The sequence below is a fragment of the Peromyscus leucopus genome, chromosome 23, assembly GCF_004664715.2.
Source record: "Peromyscus leucopus breed LL Stock chromosome 23, UCI_PerLeu_2.1, whole genome shotgun sequence".
Classification (NCBI taxonomy): Eukaryota; Metazoa; Chordata; class Mammalia; order Rodentia; family Cricetidae; genus Peromyscus; species Peromyscus leucopus.
In genome coordinates, this window is record NC_051082.1 from 43765847 (window position 1) to 43785210 (window position 19364).

The following is a 19364-nucleotide window of genomic DNA, read 5'->3' on the forward strand; positions in this document are numbered from 1 at the left end:
TTTTTCTATATCCCATGTGCTTACATCTATCCATTTCTAACAAAGCATGAATGCTTTATAAGCACAATCATATATCTTCTTTAGTAAATGTACAGGGTATATCAGTCATGACAAATATTATTTTAGACATTTAAAGTGATTCTTTTGAAGATAGATTCACCTTATTATGTAGGTTTTGAAGTACAGGATTCACTGTTTTGAAATATTTAGCACTTATGTTTTAGTGTTTTTTCTTTCTTACTAAAGTGTCTCATTAAACTGCAGTCATGCAATACTTGATATTTCTTGTTTACTCAAATGAATATAACTAACATGTGCATAACACACTGTGGTTCCATGTACTCAAAGCCTCTTTGCACATTAAGTTTTGAAGTGTCTGTACAGTCAGTCTCAATATGCATATTTTAAAATTAGGCAAATTAAAGTCACCAAAAAATTTGAATGTTTTAAATTTTATGAATTAATATTAAAACATCTGAGTGTTCAGGAAAACCATTATGTCATTCAAAGAATTCCAGCTATTATACAAAGCAACTCATTTGATATAAATGATGGAGTTGAGGAATCCTCTTTAAGTTTCTATACACACTAAACATTGTGAGTATATGTCCTCATATATTCACTGCTTTCAACTGTCTCATGCCTGTTTTATGTTTCTTGGATATATTTTGACATAAGAATCCTCTACTATATCCACCTTTGCCTGGAAAAGATGGTCCTTCATATTCAGTGTCCTGACTTGTTCTAAGAACAAGGGTGTGTATCTATACCTGGATTATTCACAACACTATCATTAATGAAAAGTATTGATGTGCCATTTCAACTAGTTTCACAAGATGTTAACAGCATACCTGTTACTCTTAAGGAGGACCTGGGTTACACTGCAAGCACTTACAGGGTGGGTCATGTTACCTGTGACTCAACCTACAAGTGATCTGATGCTACATTTAACATTGAGTTGCACCAAGCAAGTACATGGTACACATATATGAATGCAGGCAATACAGTCACAGATAAAACAAAGTGAAAAATTATAAAAATGAAACACTTCTAAATATGTCCATGTGTAAGTTAAATACATTTCTAACACCTCTAATGAACCTAGAACCATGACTGAAATTATGCAACTAAGGGCCATAAGGATCCAAACCTTGATGATGTGCCAACTATGAGATAAATATGATTTGAAATACAAGAAATGTCAGTAATTTATAAAGTTTGAGCATGTGCACATGAGTGTGTGCCTGCATATGTGTGTTAGTGTGTGTATGTTAAATGTCATGGTGAAATAAAGCAGACTACTCTGTGATGGGTAAAGTTGTTCTCTTAAACAACTCTGCAACAATGGCTATAGAGGATCAATAACATCAAATATGAGTTTCAATGGCCAGAACATCAATTAAAATGAGGATAAAAATGAACCAAAACATTTTTATTCTAGCTGAAAGAAGAAGGGGACTTATCTCAAATGTTCCTTCACAGAATGTTTCAATCTGCTTAGCCTTTGCAGAAGATTCTTTAGAGGTGAGAAATTCTCCCAGTGAGTCTGACACTTACCTGTCTCATTGGAAATCTCATTAGCTGGACAAGGCATGCAATCATAGCAGCAGACAGTCTTGCCCTCCTGGGGAGATTTTCTGAATCCTGGAACACAGTTCTCACTGCACACAGAATAAGGAAGCTAGGAAGTAAATATAGAAGAGAAAACACTCAGGAGTATATTGTTTTAAAACAATAAAACTGTTGTTTTTCCATATTGAACAATGACATAGAAAGTTTTTATATTTATTATAAAAATAAGAAAAATAAGATGTTGGTTTACTGAGTACATATCAAAGTGGGCAACTGTAACATCACACTGATCCTATTATGTACTTCCTCACAGCTGGAGTGAGCAAATTTGTTTCCCAATGGTGTTGCTTAATTTACATTTATCAACTTGACAGGATTCAGAATTATCATATAAACTAATCTTTGTGACTTTCTATGAGAGATGATCTTGTTACGGCACTTGAAATAGGAAGATATATTCTATAATTAGTTAGCAACATTTCATTGGCTGTTGCTAAGGACTGGAAGAAAAACAAAAAGGAAGTTGAAGAGCAGTGTTCACCTCTATCTACTTCTTGACTGAAGATACAACGTGAATCACATTCTCAGGCTCTTGCCAACATGATTGCCTGAATTATTATTGAATGCTCACCCCAAATGTGACACAAGTAAAATCTATGTTCTTAAGGTATGTTGTGATGCATAGAGAAACTGCTTCCTTTTCAGCAGCAAGACAAGTAATTAACCAATGCATATGTGTCCTCCATGATAATGGGTGTTGCCAGGTGCCTGAAATCAAAATACCCATGCACTGATATTTCCTAATCTGGCAGCTTTAATTAATGCTTTTTGTCAGTTGGTTTCAGTGCAGGGATTAAATCTTAATAAATAGACACTATTTATAACTGCAAATTAGTGCCCATAGAATAAAGTATGGAAAAATAAACAATTCCATTTCTCAGAATAAGGCAACAGAATCTTCCTCATATGACATTATTTTTGTACATTAAGAAGGGCACTAAGTAAGGAAACAACGATCATTACATCCACAAACAAATGTTTATTGACATAGAGATCAAAACAATGAGATAAGATCCAGTGCACCTCTGTAAATACTGTAGCCCATTGTATCATATGGTCAGACAGAAACAGTTCCTGCCCTTCTGGAGCTTTTGGAGAAAATGTTCCAACTTTCATCTTTTTTCTGAGGCTCTGTGGAAAATTCCAGATATTGATAATATCATATTCTGCATCTAATTTCCTTTGTGAATCCAAAACCACAATATTTCCAGCACCATTTTTAAAATGGATATTCTTGAGAAAGGGGTGAAGCTAAAAGAGATGCATAATCTGATGATTAAATAATTCCCAGAAAATTTCAATGGAACTTGATAAAGCAATGGGTCTCATTAACATAAATCTCTAGCTTAAATTGCAAGCTATAATAAGCTATCCACATTTTAATGGATGAAGACCAAAAATGAATATATCATGTTTCTATACTGCCAGTTAGTTGCAAATAAAGATATGACACACACACAATAACAAGCAAACAGAAAGATTTAATTAATGAATGTTGATTCAAGAAAATGTCCACAGTTTTACGTGATCGTCACATCCAAATATTTAAGTAATCTACTCAAATTTTCAGTTTGTAAACAGAGATTTTATGTCCACAATGTATTAAAGTGATAAGTTAGGTAACATAATCTTAGCTAAATAATGTGAAGTATAAAGATCTAGTAGCATTTGAAAATTTAGACTCTAGTTCTATTATGAAATGTACTTAGAGATATTTGAGTTTCAATTGAGTATATTATCATGAGAAATTTTGGAGGTTAATTGTAACACAAAGTAGATATGACATAGACACATTTTAACCATGTTAATGCCATCCAGTCATCATGAACAATGATACATGCTTTTGTAAGGACGTCTAGATGATAAATTACATAGAGTCTCTCAGGTGCATTTTGGCAAAATCTGCCACAGTGTACAATCATTTTCATAATGCTTTTATTAAATCTCAATATGTCACGGTGCTTTTGATAAAATATACAAGAAGAGAAATTACCTCCCAAGGGAAGGTATATACCTCCCCATTTCCATGGTGTTGAATTTGTACTTGTTTGAGTGTCATCTCATGGAGACTGTGAGCCACAGCATATACAGAATTATATAAATTGTAACTCTCTTCAGTCATATCCATTTCCCAAACATTTTTAGGCAACATATCCAAAGATGCATTGGGTAGACAGTTACCCAAAATTTGACAATCAGGTACAGAAAAAGAGCAATTGAAGTATGTGTTCCAGAACTTAGCAAGAAAATAGTCCTCTGGGTATTTGGAAGGATTGTATGTCTGGATAAACTTCCTAAAATCAGAAACCTCAGTGTGGTGATGTGCAAAAATGAGACTCCCATGGAATGTATCAAATATGAGAGAATTAGTAAGAGAAGTTTCATCCCATTGTGAATTCAGGACCCAGACTTTCCTGTTCAATACATGTGCTGCTATAATCATAATTGCACCATGTAATGATTCATGGTCACCATAAATGATAACCACATTTGCAGATGATTTCAGTATCTGCAGGAGAGTTTTTATGGAAGGTTCATAGTAGGAAGAAATTGGGATATCTGGAATCATTTCTACAAAAGCTAAACACACTCTGTACCTGTCCATCTCTCTTCTCAAGTCTGATAGACTCTCAGCCCCTTTGTGGTCATCCATGAGAACCAGTCCCACCCAGGTCCAGCTGAAATGAACCATCAAAATGACAATGCCATGTGAAAGAGATATGTCCTTGGGTGCTGTCTGATAGAGAGAAGAGAACTGGCTTCTGTCATTCAGGATAGTGTCAAATGGCCCAAAAGTAAGCTGAAGGAAATTTCAGACAGGAAACATGAGTAAAGACATTAACATAGAACATAATCTTAAAGCAAGGGTGGCACGTTGGATTGGAATAATCTAACATATGCTCATGGTGTTATAAACTCCCATTTTGTTTCTTAAGACAATTACAGAAAATTCCTCACAAGACACAGAATTTTCTAAACACCTGCTGTAGGATTCAACCTCTTCTTCTTCTCTGTCTCAAACAAAGTATATGGGGCTACATTACCAGATGTCTGATTTATTTTATTTAATAGATGAATGACTCAACCTCACTTCCTTACATTTGAAAACATCTGAAATGTCTGCAGTTTAATGCAAGTTTCTTGTTCACTCACAGCCACGTCCCTCACCTGTGGATATTTGTAGAGATTCAGCAGTCTCCCAATAAGTGCAGATGTTGCCCATGATGCTCCTGTAAGTAAAGCAGCAGTCTTCTTCTCACTTCTACATTCATAATTAGGACGCACATTTTGAAATCCTGTGAGGCAAGCAAAAGCTCCCAGAAGAGTAGTCCCTTGATTGTTAGGGACATTATAGAGATGAAATCCTAGAGACGTGTTTGGTAAAATGTGAGTGTTTCTGTTGATCTCCTCAATGGCGAATCTGAATGCCAAAGAATGCTGGTAGCTCCTCACCTTGTACCTACAGAGAGGGATTATCATTATTTATGAATGGGACTCATATCATACTGTCTACCAGTATGATGCAATGGCTCTCATATCTTCTGTGTTATTTATCTATAAACAATAATTTTTGTTGTCCTGGTAATGGTTGTAATTTAATGCCAGAGTATATATTAAGTGGTGATTTAATTATCTAAAAGCCTCAGATGTGTATAAAATTTCGGAACAGAAAGCTGACTTGAACTGATATTACCCATGCAATCTTCTGGTAAATAGAAACACATACAAACACCCCTAATTCTTTGATACTTTAACCAGCAGATGGCAACTTCCATCCTTTAAGCCTCCCCTAATGTGTACTATAAAACCCCATGGACCCCCACAACACATTCACTCTGTCTGTACATAAAGGGAAAGACGGCAGCATTTCAGTTGTTCTACTTAAAATCAATGATGATTATGGGTATGCCTGACTGTTTTGCATGCATCAACCCCAAAGCAACATTTGGATCTGAACCGGGGCGGGGGAGGAGGGCCTGAGAGTCCCCCAACCAAGCGCATGTCATTGACAAACTTTTTTTTCCTTTTATTTTACAATACCATTCAGTTCTACATATCAGCCATGGATTCCCTTGTTCTCCCCCACTTGCCCCCCTCCACTTCCCCCCAACCCACCCCCATTTCTACCTCCTCCAGGGCAAAGCCTCCCCTGAGGACTGAGATCAACCTGGTTGACTCAGTTCAGGCAAGTCCAGTCCCCTCCTCCCAGACCGAGCCAAGCGTCCCTGCATAAGTCCCAGGTTTCAAACAGCCAACTCATGCAATGAGCCCAGGACCCGGTCCCACTGCCTGGATGCCTCCCAAACAGATCAAGCCAATCAACTGTCTCACTTATTCAGAGGGCCTGAACCAGTTGGGGGCCCCTCAGCCTTTGGTTCATAGTTCATGTGTTTCCATTCGTTTGGCTATTTGTCCCTGTGCTTTATCCAACCTTGGTTTCAACAATTCTCGCTCATATAAACCCTGCTCTATCTCGCTAATTAGACTCCCAGAGCTCCACCCAGGGCCTAGTCATGGATCTCTGCATCCAGATCCCTCAGTCCTTGGATGGGGTTTCTCGCATCCAACTATTAGGGTGTTTGGCCATCCCATTACCAGAGTAGGTCAGTTCCAGCTGCCTCTCAACCATTGCCAGAAGTCTATTGTGGGGGTATCTTTGTGGATTGCTGTGGGCCTCTCTAGCACTTTGTTTCTTCCTTTTCTCATGTGGTCTTCATTTACCATGGTCTCCTATTCCTTGTTCTCCCTCTCTGTTCTTGATCCAGCTGGGATCTTCCACTCCCACAGGCTCTCTTTCCCTTGACCCTCGCCCTTCATTACTCCCACTCATGTCCAGGTTGTTCATTTAGATCTCAGCCATGTCTCCATCATTGGGCAATCCTCGTGTCTTTCTTGGGATTCTGTTTTCCAGGTAACCTCACTGGGGATGTGAGTAGCAGTCCATTCATCCTTTTTCCACATCTAGTATCCTCCTATGAGTGAGTACATACCATATTTGTCTTTCTGAGTCTGGGTTACCTCACTCAGGATGATTTTTTTCTAGATCCATCCATTTGCCTGCAAACCTCATGATGTCATTGTTTTTCTCTGCTGAGTAGTATTCCATTGTGTATATGTGCCACAATTTATTTATCCATTCTTCAGTTGAAGGACATCTAGGTTGTTTCCAGGTTTTGACTATTACAAACAATGCTGATATGAACATAGCTGAGCAAGTGCTCTTGTGGTATGATTGAGCATTTCTTGGGTATATGCCCAAGAGTGGTATAGCTGGATCTTGGGGGAGATTGATTCCCAATTTCTAAGAAAGTGCCATATTGATTTCCAAAGTGGTTGTACAAGCTTGCATTCCCACCAGCAGTGGAGGAGAGTTCCCCTAATTCCACATCCTCTCTAGAATAAGGTGTCTTCAGTGTTTTTGATCTTAGCCATTTTGACAGGCATAAGGTGGTATCTCATAGTTGTTTTGATTTGCATTTCCCTGATGATTAGGGATGTTGAGCAATTCCTTAAATGTCTTTCAGCCATTTGAGTTTCCTCTATTGAGAATTCTGTATAGTTCTATAGCCCATTTCTTAATTGGACTGTTGGTCGTTTTGAGGTCTAATTTCTTGAGTTCCTTATATATTCTGGATATCAGTCCTCTGTCAGATGTGGGGTCGGTGAAGATCTTTTCCCATTCTGTAGGCTGTCACTTTGCCTTGTTGACTGTATCCTTTGCTCTACAAAAGCTTCTCAGTTTCAAGAGGTCCCATTGATTGATTGTTTCTCTCAGTGCCTGTGCTACTGGTGTTATATTTAGGAAGTGATCTCCTATGCCAATGCGTTCAAGACTCCTTCCTACTTTCTCTTCTAGCAGGTTCAGAGTAGCTGGATTTATGTTGAGGTCCTTGATCCACTTGGACTTCAGTTTTGTGCACGGTGACAGATATGGATCTATTTGCAGCCTTCTACACGTTGATATCCAGTTATGCCAGCACCATTTGTTGAAGATGCTTTCTTTTTTCCATTGTACCCTTTTGTCTTCTTTGTCAAAAATTATATGTTCATAGGTTTGTGTGTTAATTTCAGGGTCTTCAATTCGATTCCATTGGTCCACATGTCGGTTTTTATGCCAATACCAAGCTGTTTTTATTACTGTAACTCTATAGTAGAGCTTGAAGTCAGGGATTGTGATGACTCCAGAGGTTGTTTTGTTGTACAGGATTCTTTTGGCTATCCTGGGTTTTTTGTTTTTCCATATGAAGTTGAGTATTATTCTTTCCAGGTCTGTGAAGAATTGTGTTGGTATTTTGATGGGGATTGCATTGAATCTGTAAATTGGTTTTGGTAAAATTGCCATTTTTACTATGTTGGTCCTGCCTATCCATGAGCATGAGAGATCTTTCCATTTTCTGACATCTTCTTCAATTTCTTTTTCAGGTTCTTAAAGTTCCTGTCATATAGGTCCTTCACTTGCTTGGTTAGTGTTACCCCAAGGTATTTTATGTCATTTGTGGCTATTGTAAAGGGTGATGTATCTCTGATTTCCTTCTCAGCTTCTTTGTCCGTTGTATATAGTAGGGCTACTGATTTTTTTTTAGTTGATCTTGTATCCTACTGTTGCTGAAGGTGTTTATAAGCTGTACAGTTCCTTGGTGGAATCTTTAGTCATTGACCAACATTTATTTCTACCAGTGCCATCATGTTTTCCTTTCTTAGAGCCATACAATGAAGAGCAGAATGAGTGAGCTTCTTATGGTTTAATAGCCTACATACATGAATCAAACCCTCTGGGTTTTTTCCCTACTTTTTATATTTTCCCTCATCTGCCAGCCTCTTTTTATATCCCTTAACTATGGTCTTACCTCCCAAAAAAAGTGGACTTCACAAGAACCTTGAATGCCCTGCTGGCAGATTTTGGACATTCAGAAAACAACAGACCTCTAAGATTTTTTTTGTAATTCTTAATGTTTTGTTTTCGTTTTGTTTTGCTTTAACATGAATAGGCTTTACCTGATATATTTACTGGCTCCTAAAGACACATAATGGAAATACACAGATACCAACAGACACTCATAAGATTGGTGCCAATGAGAGGTAAGCTTCTGCCAGAAAAGCTCTACTATAGTAGGCTCAACAGGGTCTCACTGCTAATTCTGACTGGTAAATCCAAGCCAATTTTCCTCCAACTGAGATAAAATGTCCTTTGCCCTTCATGCTGCTTTATTCTCTGAGTGTCTGCTTTTGTGTCTGCCCAGACTAACAACATGTTTATTAAAGATTGCTATGTTAAGTTTTCCTTTTACATGAAAGTGATAAAAATTTAAACTCAACATGCATTAATCATAAAAAAATCTTAGTTTATTAGAATCTGTCTTTTGTGTTATGTATGCAGAGATTACTCATATGGAATTATCGTTTGTTGTTCATATCATGTATTTTATAACAAAATGATTAAAAGTCAATGCTTTTATAAACTAAAACTGAGGAATTTGACTTCATTCATTTTGTTCATAGTAATACTAAAATTACAAATTAATACTAAATTCAAATACTTATTTAATCAATATGACTGCATAGGTAAAATAAATAAAAATGTCTATGTTACTGAACAGTTCTTTGAAACAATTAACCTGAGGTTTTACATATAAACTTAATGTCTACTTTTAAGTCAAAGATGTAGAGAATCATACAATTCAGATCAAAATGATATTTCCTGATTCTTACATCAACTTTATTTCTACAATATGGTTCATATCTCTTATTGGAATCAATTTTATTTAAGATATTATTGTTTCTATAGAAGGATATGTTATTCATATCACAATGTTATCCTATCTCCTTATACAAAAACGTTATATCTGTGCTTTTAAATGTGATATATATGTACAATTTATGAATGCATATGCAGTAATAATTATTTTAATGATTATGTGGATATTTTTCACCAGGAAACCTGATTAAAAATAAATGAACAAATACGTGCTTGAAGATACAACATGGTGATTTTATCCAAAAAAGTAAAACACAACAAACTACTACTTTCAATGCTGTTAGACCCAAATGAACAAACCAAGACAACTTAAATATTAATATACCTTTAAAAATTGTAATGATAAAATATCTTAATACATAGTGAGTAGAGAATTTTCACTGAGACTATATCTGGGTCACCCACATTCTCATCAGAAAAACCATCCTCATTTTCTGTAAATAACCTTATGAATTCATGGATTCTGTATGGTGAACATTGATGAGAATAAAACTTGGAGTCAATGAGAATTTAAAGAGAAGGGATAGACATTACTTGAGACCTCCCCACAGAAAGAATATTCTCACAATAGATAGCAAATTTATTTGTTAAACCTCCTATGTCTCATAGGGTTTTTATTTGGAAATGAATCACAGAAAAAGGAAATATGATTGTATGTCAATTTAGCAAGGGGTGGAGTTGTGATGGTTTTTCTTGTTTACCAACTTGACTAAATATAATCTCAGTCTTAGAGGTCAGAAAGCACCCTTTTAATCCAGATATTATAGATATTTCCTTAATCAAGACCTTGAGGCAGAAAGACACACCTTTAATGCAGATCTAATTCTGATGGACACCTGTACAAGGAAAAGGGAGAAGGAAGCATTTGCTCTTTGTCTGCTTGCTATCACCCACTTACAAGTCCATTCTTTACTTGAATTAGAACCTACTTCTGATGGATTCTAGAATACAAATCAAGACATGTGGTTTTGATATACTTAACTGTGAGATTTATATTGATCCTCTACATCAGATACTCACAGAAGTATATGTATACTTGCAAACGTGTAAAGTGAAAGGTAAAAAATTCACTGAACAATAATTCACAAATAGTAACTATAATGCAATCCTGGTAAAATAAACTTTATTACCTAGAATAATAATGTTACAGATAATATATGTAAATAGAAAAATAAAATAATATTCATATAATTTGAAAGCTGTTTTCTGGAACTTAAAGTATTTATGCTACATCATATAATGCACAAATTCAACACACATACACAAAAATACACAAACCCATGCATTTGAAGATCTAGAAAAGAAAATAGAAGTTTCTCATCAGAAAGAAATGGCTAATATTTTGAAGAAATGTGTATCTAGTTATGTAAACATGTTGAAATAAATATAAATGTATGCTGAAAAAATAAATTTTAAAAGTGATTAAAAATTACAAAACAATAGAGCTACAACAAAAAAACAAAATAATGATGAGAACCTCATTTGCAGTGAAAGAAAATCTCTAAGACAGGATGAAGACTTGTCTGAAAATGAGGTCAGAAGTAGAATAAATGTCCCATATGTAATTTCAAGTATTTGATGGGCCTCCAAAATGATTTCCATAACATCTCTATACATTTTCATGCCCACCTGCAGAAAATAATGATTTGTCTTTGCCAACAGACTTTCACATACTTATGGTTAGATTTCTTTTTGATAGCAATTATATTGTTGTAAGGTGGTACTTACATCTAGATAGTTGTGATATCCTTTAAACACCAAAGAAACAACCAACTGTTTCTTTTAACAAAGGAGGCAGAAATAAGCAGTTGAGGAAACACATCCTATACAATAAATAGAGCTGACAGTCTGGGCATCAACATACAGGGCATTGAGATTAGACCATTATCCTTTTATAGAAGTCAATTCAAAATGGATCACAGTCTTTAGCTTTAAAATGAAACACTAAAAGTTATAGAATACACAGACCTAATAATTGTCAGGGTATTGGTGTAGGCAAGAACTTACAGAAGATAATGCCAATGTCACACAAATTAGCCTCAGCTAACAAAAGAAAGACCTGCACAAAATGAAGATTCAACTACAAAAATAATGAATAAAATATTCTTTACAGCAAAAAAAAAAATCGTCAGAACACCATAAATGGGATAAATCATTTGCTTTCTGTTCTTTAGATGGTACACTAATGTCAAAAGCATTCAATCTGAAGAAGTTTTAGATACTTGAAATGAATATAACATTGTGAGAATTTTTAGAATAATCACAAAGCACATGTTATGTCCTTTAACATGAAACCTCTTTATTGGGAATTAAGCAACTAAATAGAGACATTATGAACTCCAAATCATCAATGAATATATTCTCCGGAAACTGAAAACTTTCTGTAAGGCAAAGGACACTGTCAAAAGGACAAAATGGCTGCCTACAGAATGGGAAAATATCTTCACAAACCCCATATCTTATAGAGGGCTGATATCCAAACTATATTTTAAAAACTCAGAAAACTAAATATAAAAAAAATATATTCAATTAAAATGGGGTACAATCTCAATAGAAAATTCTCAACAGATGAATCTCAACTGAGTGGGAATCACTTAAAAATTTGAAATATGTTTAGCCATTAGAAAAATTAATATCAAAACAATGCTAGTATTCTATCTTAAACTTTTCAGAATAGCTAAGATCAAAAACTCAACTGATAGCTCAAGCTGGTAAGGATGTAGAGCAAGGGGAATTGCTCCATTGCTTGTTGGAGTACAAACTTGTACAACCATTTTGAAAATCATTATGGTGGTTTCTCAAAAATTGGGAATAGATCTACTCCAAGACTCACCTATAACACTCCTGGAAATATACCCCAAGATCCTACACCATATGACAAGGACACTTGGTTAACTATGTTCTCAGAAGTTTAATTCATAGTAGCTATGAATTGGAAACAACCTAGATGTCCTTAAACTGAACAACAGATTAAGAAAATGAGATACATTAACACAACAGAGTATTTTTTGTCTGTTAAAAGCAGAAACATTATGAAATTGATTGACAGAGAGATGGAACTAGAAAAGATCATCCTGAGTGTGGTAACCTGGACCCAGGAAAACAAACATGGTTTGTGTTAGCTTATAAGTATATATTAGCCATAAAGGTTAACAATGCTACAAGCCACAGACACAGAGAAGCTAAGTAACAAGGAGGGCTCAAGGGGGAAGGTGAGAAATATGCATTTGTTTCATGTTCTGAACACAACAAATACACTCATTATTGTATTGTTAGAATTGCATTTGACTTGTCATGTCAATTGTACATTGAAGTAAATGTGAAAAAATGATGCTCACACATGAGTAGAAAGATTGTCTGTTTGTTATCACTTAGAGGGGATATTATCGTCCATTCACAAAAAGACTTTAAAATGTACCTTACCAGGAAACTAGGTGTCCTGCTCATATTCATAACCAGAATTAATCTGAAAGGACATATATTTCCTTGAAATACATATATAAATGTACATAAAATTGAAAAAATATACATATGTGTATGTCTGTATATATACGTATATATACAAATGTATCACTATTTATGGATATATATTTATATATATCCTGTTTAAATATCATTTTTAAAATTAGAATCACATGAAAGTAAAATAAATTTATATAATAATGCATAAAAATTACTGTAATGAGTTATATTCCTGGTCACACATTCTATGTTCTTTTTCTTATGATTATGAAGGACATACCCATGTACATCCAATCAAAATATGAGGAAAATAAAGTAAGAGGGTAAAACAAAATAAACCCACTTTCTTCATGTAGTCACATTGATACACTCCTGTAAATGGATATCTGTCACCATATTTGCTTCATCTGTTTCAGGATAAGTTGTCAAAACATAATATCTATCAACTTTTCCCCTCTGATTATTTCTCCTACGCTATATTCCCTGTGATGAAGTCTAAGCACTTCATCTGGCTTTCAATAAAAACACAATCATATCACAAGGACCTCAATTCATCGTCACTCCTTATTGTCTATACTCTGATTCTGACTCTCTACCTGAACTTTGCTTCTGCATTTCCATTTTATAATATTGTGTTAAAAATTAGTATAAGCTATCATCCTCCATTTCAGATCCCATGAATCTTACAGCCACAGAAATGTATGCATGGAATAAAATAGATCTTACTTCATTTACAAAGAATTATGTGTAGGCATTTCCCTTCAGCAGAGTCAAAGATCTTCTATTAACTTGACTGCGACTGTCCTCTAATCTTTACAAAACTAACTGAGATAGTACCCTCTGAGGTCACCATCAACATCTATCTATGTGACCTCAGAATACATCTGTACCAACTGTAAATAATTACAAACATAGGAATGATATGGAGCAAAAGGTACACAATTGACAGAATCTAAAAGAATAATAATTAAAATTATAGATAAAAAATTGTGTGAGACAGTTGATTGGCTTGATCTGTTTGGGAGGCATCCAGGCAGTGGGACCGGGTCCTGTGCTCATTGCATGAGTTAGCTGTTTAAACCCTGGGGACTGGACCTGCCTGAACTGAGTCTACCAGGTTGATCTCAGAACTCGGGGGAGGATTTGCCCTGGAGGAGGTGGGAATGGAGGGTGTGCTGGGGGGAAGAGGAGAGGGGGGGGAGGGGGGAGAGCAAGGGAATCTGTGGCTTATATGTAAAACTGAATTGTATTGTAAAATAAAATAATTGTAACTCGTTTTGAAAGCAATGGAACAGAAGAGGACCGAACTCCAAATTCTCATATTCTGACTTGCTAATCAGCAGTAGCTACCACAGGTAGTCCCTGTCACTCTACCATCACATAAGGACTCTGTAGTCACTGAAATGAATGCCATCATTTCTTCTCAAAGGAGTACAACTACCCTTGAAAATGGTCCAAAACAATGAGTCAAATTGTAGGATATTCCATCTGCATAGAAAGCCATGAAAATGTCCCACCGTTGGACAGATAAAGGCACTGCAGAGGAACATAGAGAGATTCAGAGTATCAAATGGGTAAAATAACATTAATTAAAACAAACTTTTTTATTTGGGAAAAGAAAAAAAGGGAACAGGAAGATATACCTGAAAAAGAGTTTTATGAGTATAAGAGAGGGAACGTCAGAATGGGAAAACAAAAAACAAATTCTTGTGAATTCAAATTTACTTGAGATAATAAAATCTAAATAATGAAAAGACATACATTTTAAAAGTACTTACTGGTACATACTCTGTTTTTTACTTCTGAAATCATTTGTTGTGCTGTTAAAAGCATAAAAAAACTGGAACAAGTACAGCAATCAGCACATTTCCATCTTGATATAAATGATGTTGTGTTTTTGAATGGCATTGAGAAACATCAAAGGAGAACAAAGGAACAAGAGACTGCAGGAGCCAGAAAAGAAAAATCAAAGAGACCATTATAAAATAGAAGTGTCTACCACACTGTAATCATGGAGGACAGGGATCCCAATGTGTTCAGCAGATACATATAGAGCTCTTCTTTGGGGGGAACAAAAGTTTGTAATATTGTTGGTGACATACACTTTTTAACATGTTCCATCTACACTCCATGGAGAATTTGAAAACCTTTCTTCTCTGAGACTTTCCATTTGAGACCTGACATTCAAGATAAAAACAAGCTTCAGAAGACATTTGGGATCTTCTTTAACCACAGGCCCCATGATTTCATCTAATAGGACAGACAGCAAGACCCCAGGGATGACACTTCTTGAATAGACTTGTCCAGAGCTATCTACCACAAAAGTTACATGAAACAGCGACTCAGGATGATGCAAACACCTTGCAAGGGAAGATGTCAAGGGAGATGAAATGAGAAACATCTTTGAAAAAATGTGCCAGACAGAATGGCCAGTGAAAAGCAGTAGTTCATACTGCTCTTTAAAACTTTTAAAATTGCCAATGTAACTTGCCAATGTCCTGGAGGAATCTAAAAACATTTTTTATTTATTTTTACAAATCTTGCATGACCAATATTTCTTCCATGTCTTTCTATACTCCGAAATGTTTTTTTTTTTTTTTGTCTCAATCCTGGGAAACCAACAGCCTGAATTCATGAATTCTAAATCAGTGGTTTAATCAATGATGAGATTGGTTTTTCTGTTCACTTTTTGAACTCTGACCTATTGTGCTATTGTTTGTTCTTTTCAATGTTGAATCATTCATTTAATATAAAATCCTGATACCCCCTACATTAAGAGAAAGAGATTCAGCAACTATTTTTGCTTTTCTTTGAACATGGAGTACTGAAAACACCCCCTCCATTTTCCTTAATTAATTAGTTAATTAAATGAGAGCTTATATGCTCCATTCAACATGCATAAAATGTTCATTCAGAATACTTTAAATGAAGTTTATATGAAGAGCAGAAAGTTCAATAATTGTAAATATAAAGTCTGAAAACATTATCATGCACACATATACCTAACATCTCACCCATAGCTTCACATGGGTTCCATTCTACCATTTTACAGACCCTAAGTGGCAAAGTTGAATGTATCATCTAGCTTCTAACCCAAGCACTGCCTCACACATCCACTATACAACTGCTATGTATTAAGGAACAAGTTCTGAATGCAACAATGTCATTTATGAGTGTCACAGAGGCCTGCAGTTTCATTATATTAAAAAAGGTTATAAATGACTCTAGACTTGTATCTCCCAGAAGGCTCAGTTAAGCCTCTAAGCACTAATATCTAAGACTCCGGATTGAAAAATGGTTATTTTATGAGGTGATCAGTGTGTATAAGGCCATTATTGTTGGACCTTATGTGGCTAGAAAGACCAATAGCCCAGACAGAGAACATGGAGTTGAGGACTGCTGATATTTAATGACCTGATTGCAGAAAAACGTAATCACTTTTATTCAGAGTTTCAGAATGTAAGCATGCCAGTTTGAATTCCTGTATTCGTGATCTGTGGGAGAACAGATTTCTCACGTTTTACAACACTCATGTTTTGTTTGGTATTGGGCTGGTGCGACATATTTTCAGCAAACATTCTCCTGGGTAATTTAAAACAAGCCATACCATTCTTCTGTATTACCGATATATATTTTTATTCTCAATTATTAATTTATTTTCTGGTACTTGGATTTTCATATTAGCAGTAGGACTTAAGATCCCTTCCTTTGATCTGCCAACATATGTTTAAATTGCAGTTCATATGTCAATATTACAGAAATTGAAACAACTTACATTTTCATTGCAGGTAAAAAGAACTGGAAATTTGAACAAAATGGACATTGAGATGAGAAAAAACTTAGAAATAGTGATGCAGAACAAAGATCTTTAGTTAGACTGTATCTAAATTGTCATTAGTTTTTTATTAGCTTATAAAAAGAATGGGTTTGCCTAGACTATTATCACAGGAGCTTAGATTTTACTGATTCCTCTCCAAATCTTATACCACTACACTATGCACATTGTTGGAACACTATTCTGCCACATTATAGATACCTTATTCCATTTTAAATTTGTCCTGTTTCCACTGCTTTCCTTAAAGGTGTGTGATGTTCCATGGGAAGACTATTTCTTCTACTAAAAGAATTACTTATCATTTTTGCCTTTGAACTTTAGATAACTTCTCTTATACTGAAGCAAGAAATCAGGAAGGAGATTTTCAAAATAGTTTTAACTCATGAGTCTCTAGCACTATTTCCAAAGTGCATGCTCTTTCAAGTAGCAGGGGCTTAAATTCTGGTATTTTAGAAGTCTGAATACAAAACTGAATAACTCAGCAATGTGTTTCTCATGGCAGGTATTACAGTTTTTGTTAAGTGGTCTGTTACTCTTCAGAGGAGCCTTCCATCAAATGGAAATTTTCCATATGAACTAATTTTACATATTTATACATTGACTTATTGACTTTTATATATTTATATTTTTATACATTTCTTTTGAAGTTGGCACAGATCCTGAAAGTCATTTAGCCTTCTTCCTCTCCCTTCTCTATTTGCCTCCCAGCCTATTCCAACTACAGCTCGCTCATCCCAGGTGAGCATATGAATTCACATTAAGTGCAACAGCATGCACAAACCTAGTACAAACACAAGAGTGAACAAATCCCTGTATTGAGAAGGAGGTAGCAATAAAGTCCTTCCACCAGCTCAGGAACTGCTGGTGTTTGATACTTGCTCAGAGAGAAATAGTGTGGATTTTCTTAGGTTTGATATCCCCAGTACCTCAGCTATTTTCCATGGGATTACCAAGCAACCCAGACATAGGTGGACAAGACTTATTTACTTGTTGTTTGAAAAGTAGGGCAGAAATTTAGGCTGATGAAGATGGGCTTAGATCTAGAGTCCCTAGATTGAGGGGATAAAAATTATCAAACCCCACTGAACACAATTCACAAAGGTAACTAACAAAAATAAATAAGGAATTTCTTGATCTTAAGTCCAACCTGGGGAGTTAAGATGCAGTCACATATTGTGACAAAGCTCCTGTCATTGGTAAAGAGATTAACATCATTAAACAGAAAACATTCACTCTGCATAATGAAAATATTTAGGGTCATGACAGAGTAAAACAGCATGTACAGAAGACACAAAATGAGAAAATGAGTTAGCTCTCTTTATGAGTTGAATTCTATCAATTTGGGGCTATTTGCTGTTAATCTCTCCAAAAAAAATTACCGCAAGCTCTTTGCCAAGGTTAATTTACTGCCTATAATTTATCAATGTCATCCTTAGTTAAAGGTACCACAATATCTGCTTAGTCTATTCCTGCTAATTGACAAAGTCTTAATTTTGCTTTTAAAATCAAGTCACAGATCTTTTCCACATAAGTTTTACTTTTTTACTCTGTTTATTTGGTAAAAATATCCATTACAATATTATATCTTCCCTCTGCATTAAAATTCCTGTAGGAGAATGCTTAGAAGGTAACATAACCAAAATGCCATCAGGCTTTGGAACCTCGTGATTCACATGTCCACATGATCTGTTTGGGAGGCAGCCAGGCAGTGGGACTGGGACCTGTCCTCAGGGCATGAGCTGGCTGTTTGGAACCTGGGGCTTATACAGGGACACTTGGCTCAGCCTGGGAGGAGGGGACTGGACCTGCCTGGACTGAATCTACCAGGTTAAAAATCAATCCCCAGTGGAGTCTTTGCCCTGGAGGAGATGGGAATGAGGGGTGGGCTGGGAGGAAGGTGGAGAAGGGGTGGGAGTGAGGAGAACAAGGGAATCCGTGGCTGATATGTAAAATTAAATTAAATTATAAAATAAAAAATCAAGCCACAGATCTTTTCCACATAAGTTTTACATTTTTTACTCTGTTTATTTGGTAGAAATATCCATTTCAATATAATATCTTCCCTCTGCATTAAAATTCCTGTAGGAGAATGCTTATAGGTTAACATAACCAAAATGCAATCAAGCTTTGGATCCACACAATCCACATGTCCCTCCTGTACTTTCTTTCTCACCAAGCCAATTCTATCTCAGCTTCAGCAGATAATTCTCTTGGGCTATTTAAGTCCTTGTCACCTTCTAAGGTTTTGAACAAATGTCTCAGTTCATCATTTTTCACTTCAATAATAGTTCATAGATGGGAAACGTCTCCTAATATTCTTTGAAAGTCATTAAGTGTCCATAATTAACCTCACCTGATTTGCACATTTTGGGGTCTAATTTTTTGTAGATCTACTTTATATCCTAAATAATAAATAGAATCTCCTCTTTGTATATTTTTCAGGAGCAAATTGTAATGTCCACTTAAGGCAAAATTTTCTTTACTTCTTCCAACATTCTTTCTAAGTTATCTGATTTGAATCAGCTAGTAATGAAAAATTATAGATTTATGAAATTGTTTACATATTATGTCCAATGGATGTTGTACAAAATATTTGCATAGGGTTGGGCTATTTAACATCCCCTTGGGAGAACCCTCCATTGATATCTCTTAGCCAGCTGATAATTATTATAAGTTGAC

At 35.5% G+C, this 19364-nt stretch overlaps 1 protein-coding gene across 1 annotated transcript in view; it reads right to left on the reverse strand.

Moving 5' to 3' along the window:
* LOC114707550 (vomeronasal type-2 receptor 116-like) overlaps positions 1 to 16413 on the reverse strand; it is a 48783-nt gene extending 32370 nt beyond the window's left edge. Inside the window, exons 1-5 of the mRNA XM_037198541.1 lie at positions 16368 to 16413; positions 13745 to 13802; positions 4801 to 5092; positions 3626 to 4432; positions 2656 to 2883 (exon numbers count right to left, since the gene is read on the reverse strand). Coding sequence (XP_037054436.1) covers positions 2656 to 2883; positions 3626 to 4432; positions 4801 to 5092; positions 13745 to 13802; positions 16368 to 16413 — 1431 coding nt within the window. The remainder of the gene's footprint in view (positions 1 to 2655; positions 2884 to 3625; positions 4433 to 4800; positions 5093 to 13744; positions 13803 to 16367) is intronic.
* Positions 16414 to 19364: the final 2951 nt, after the last annotated feature.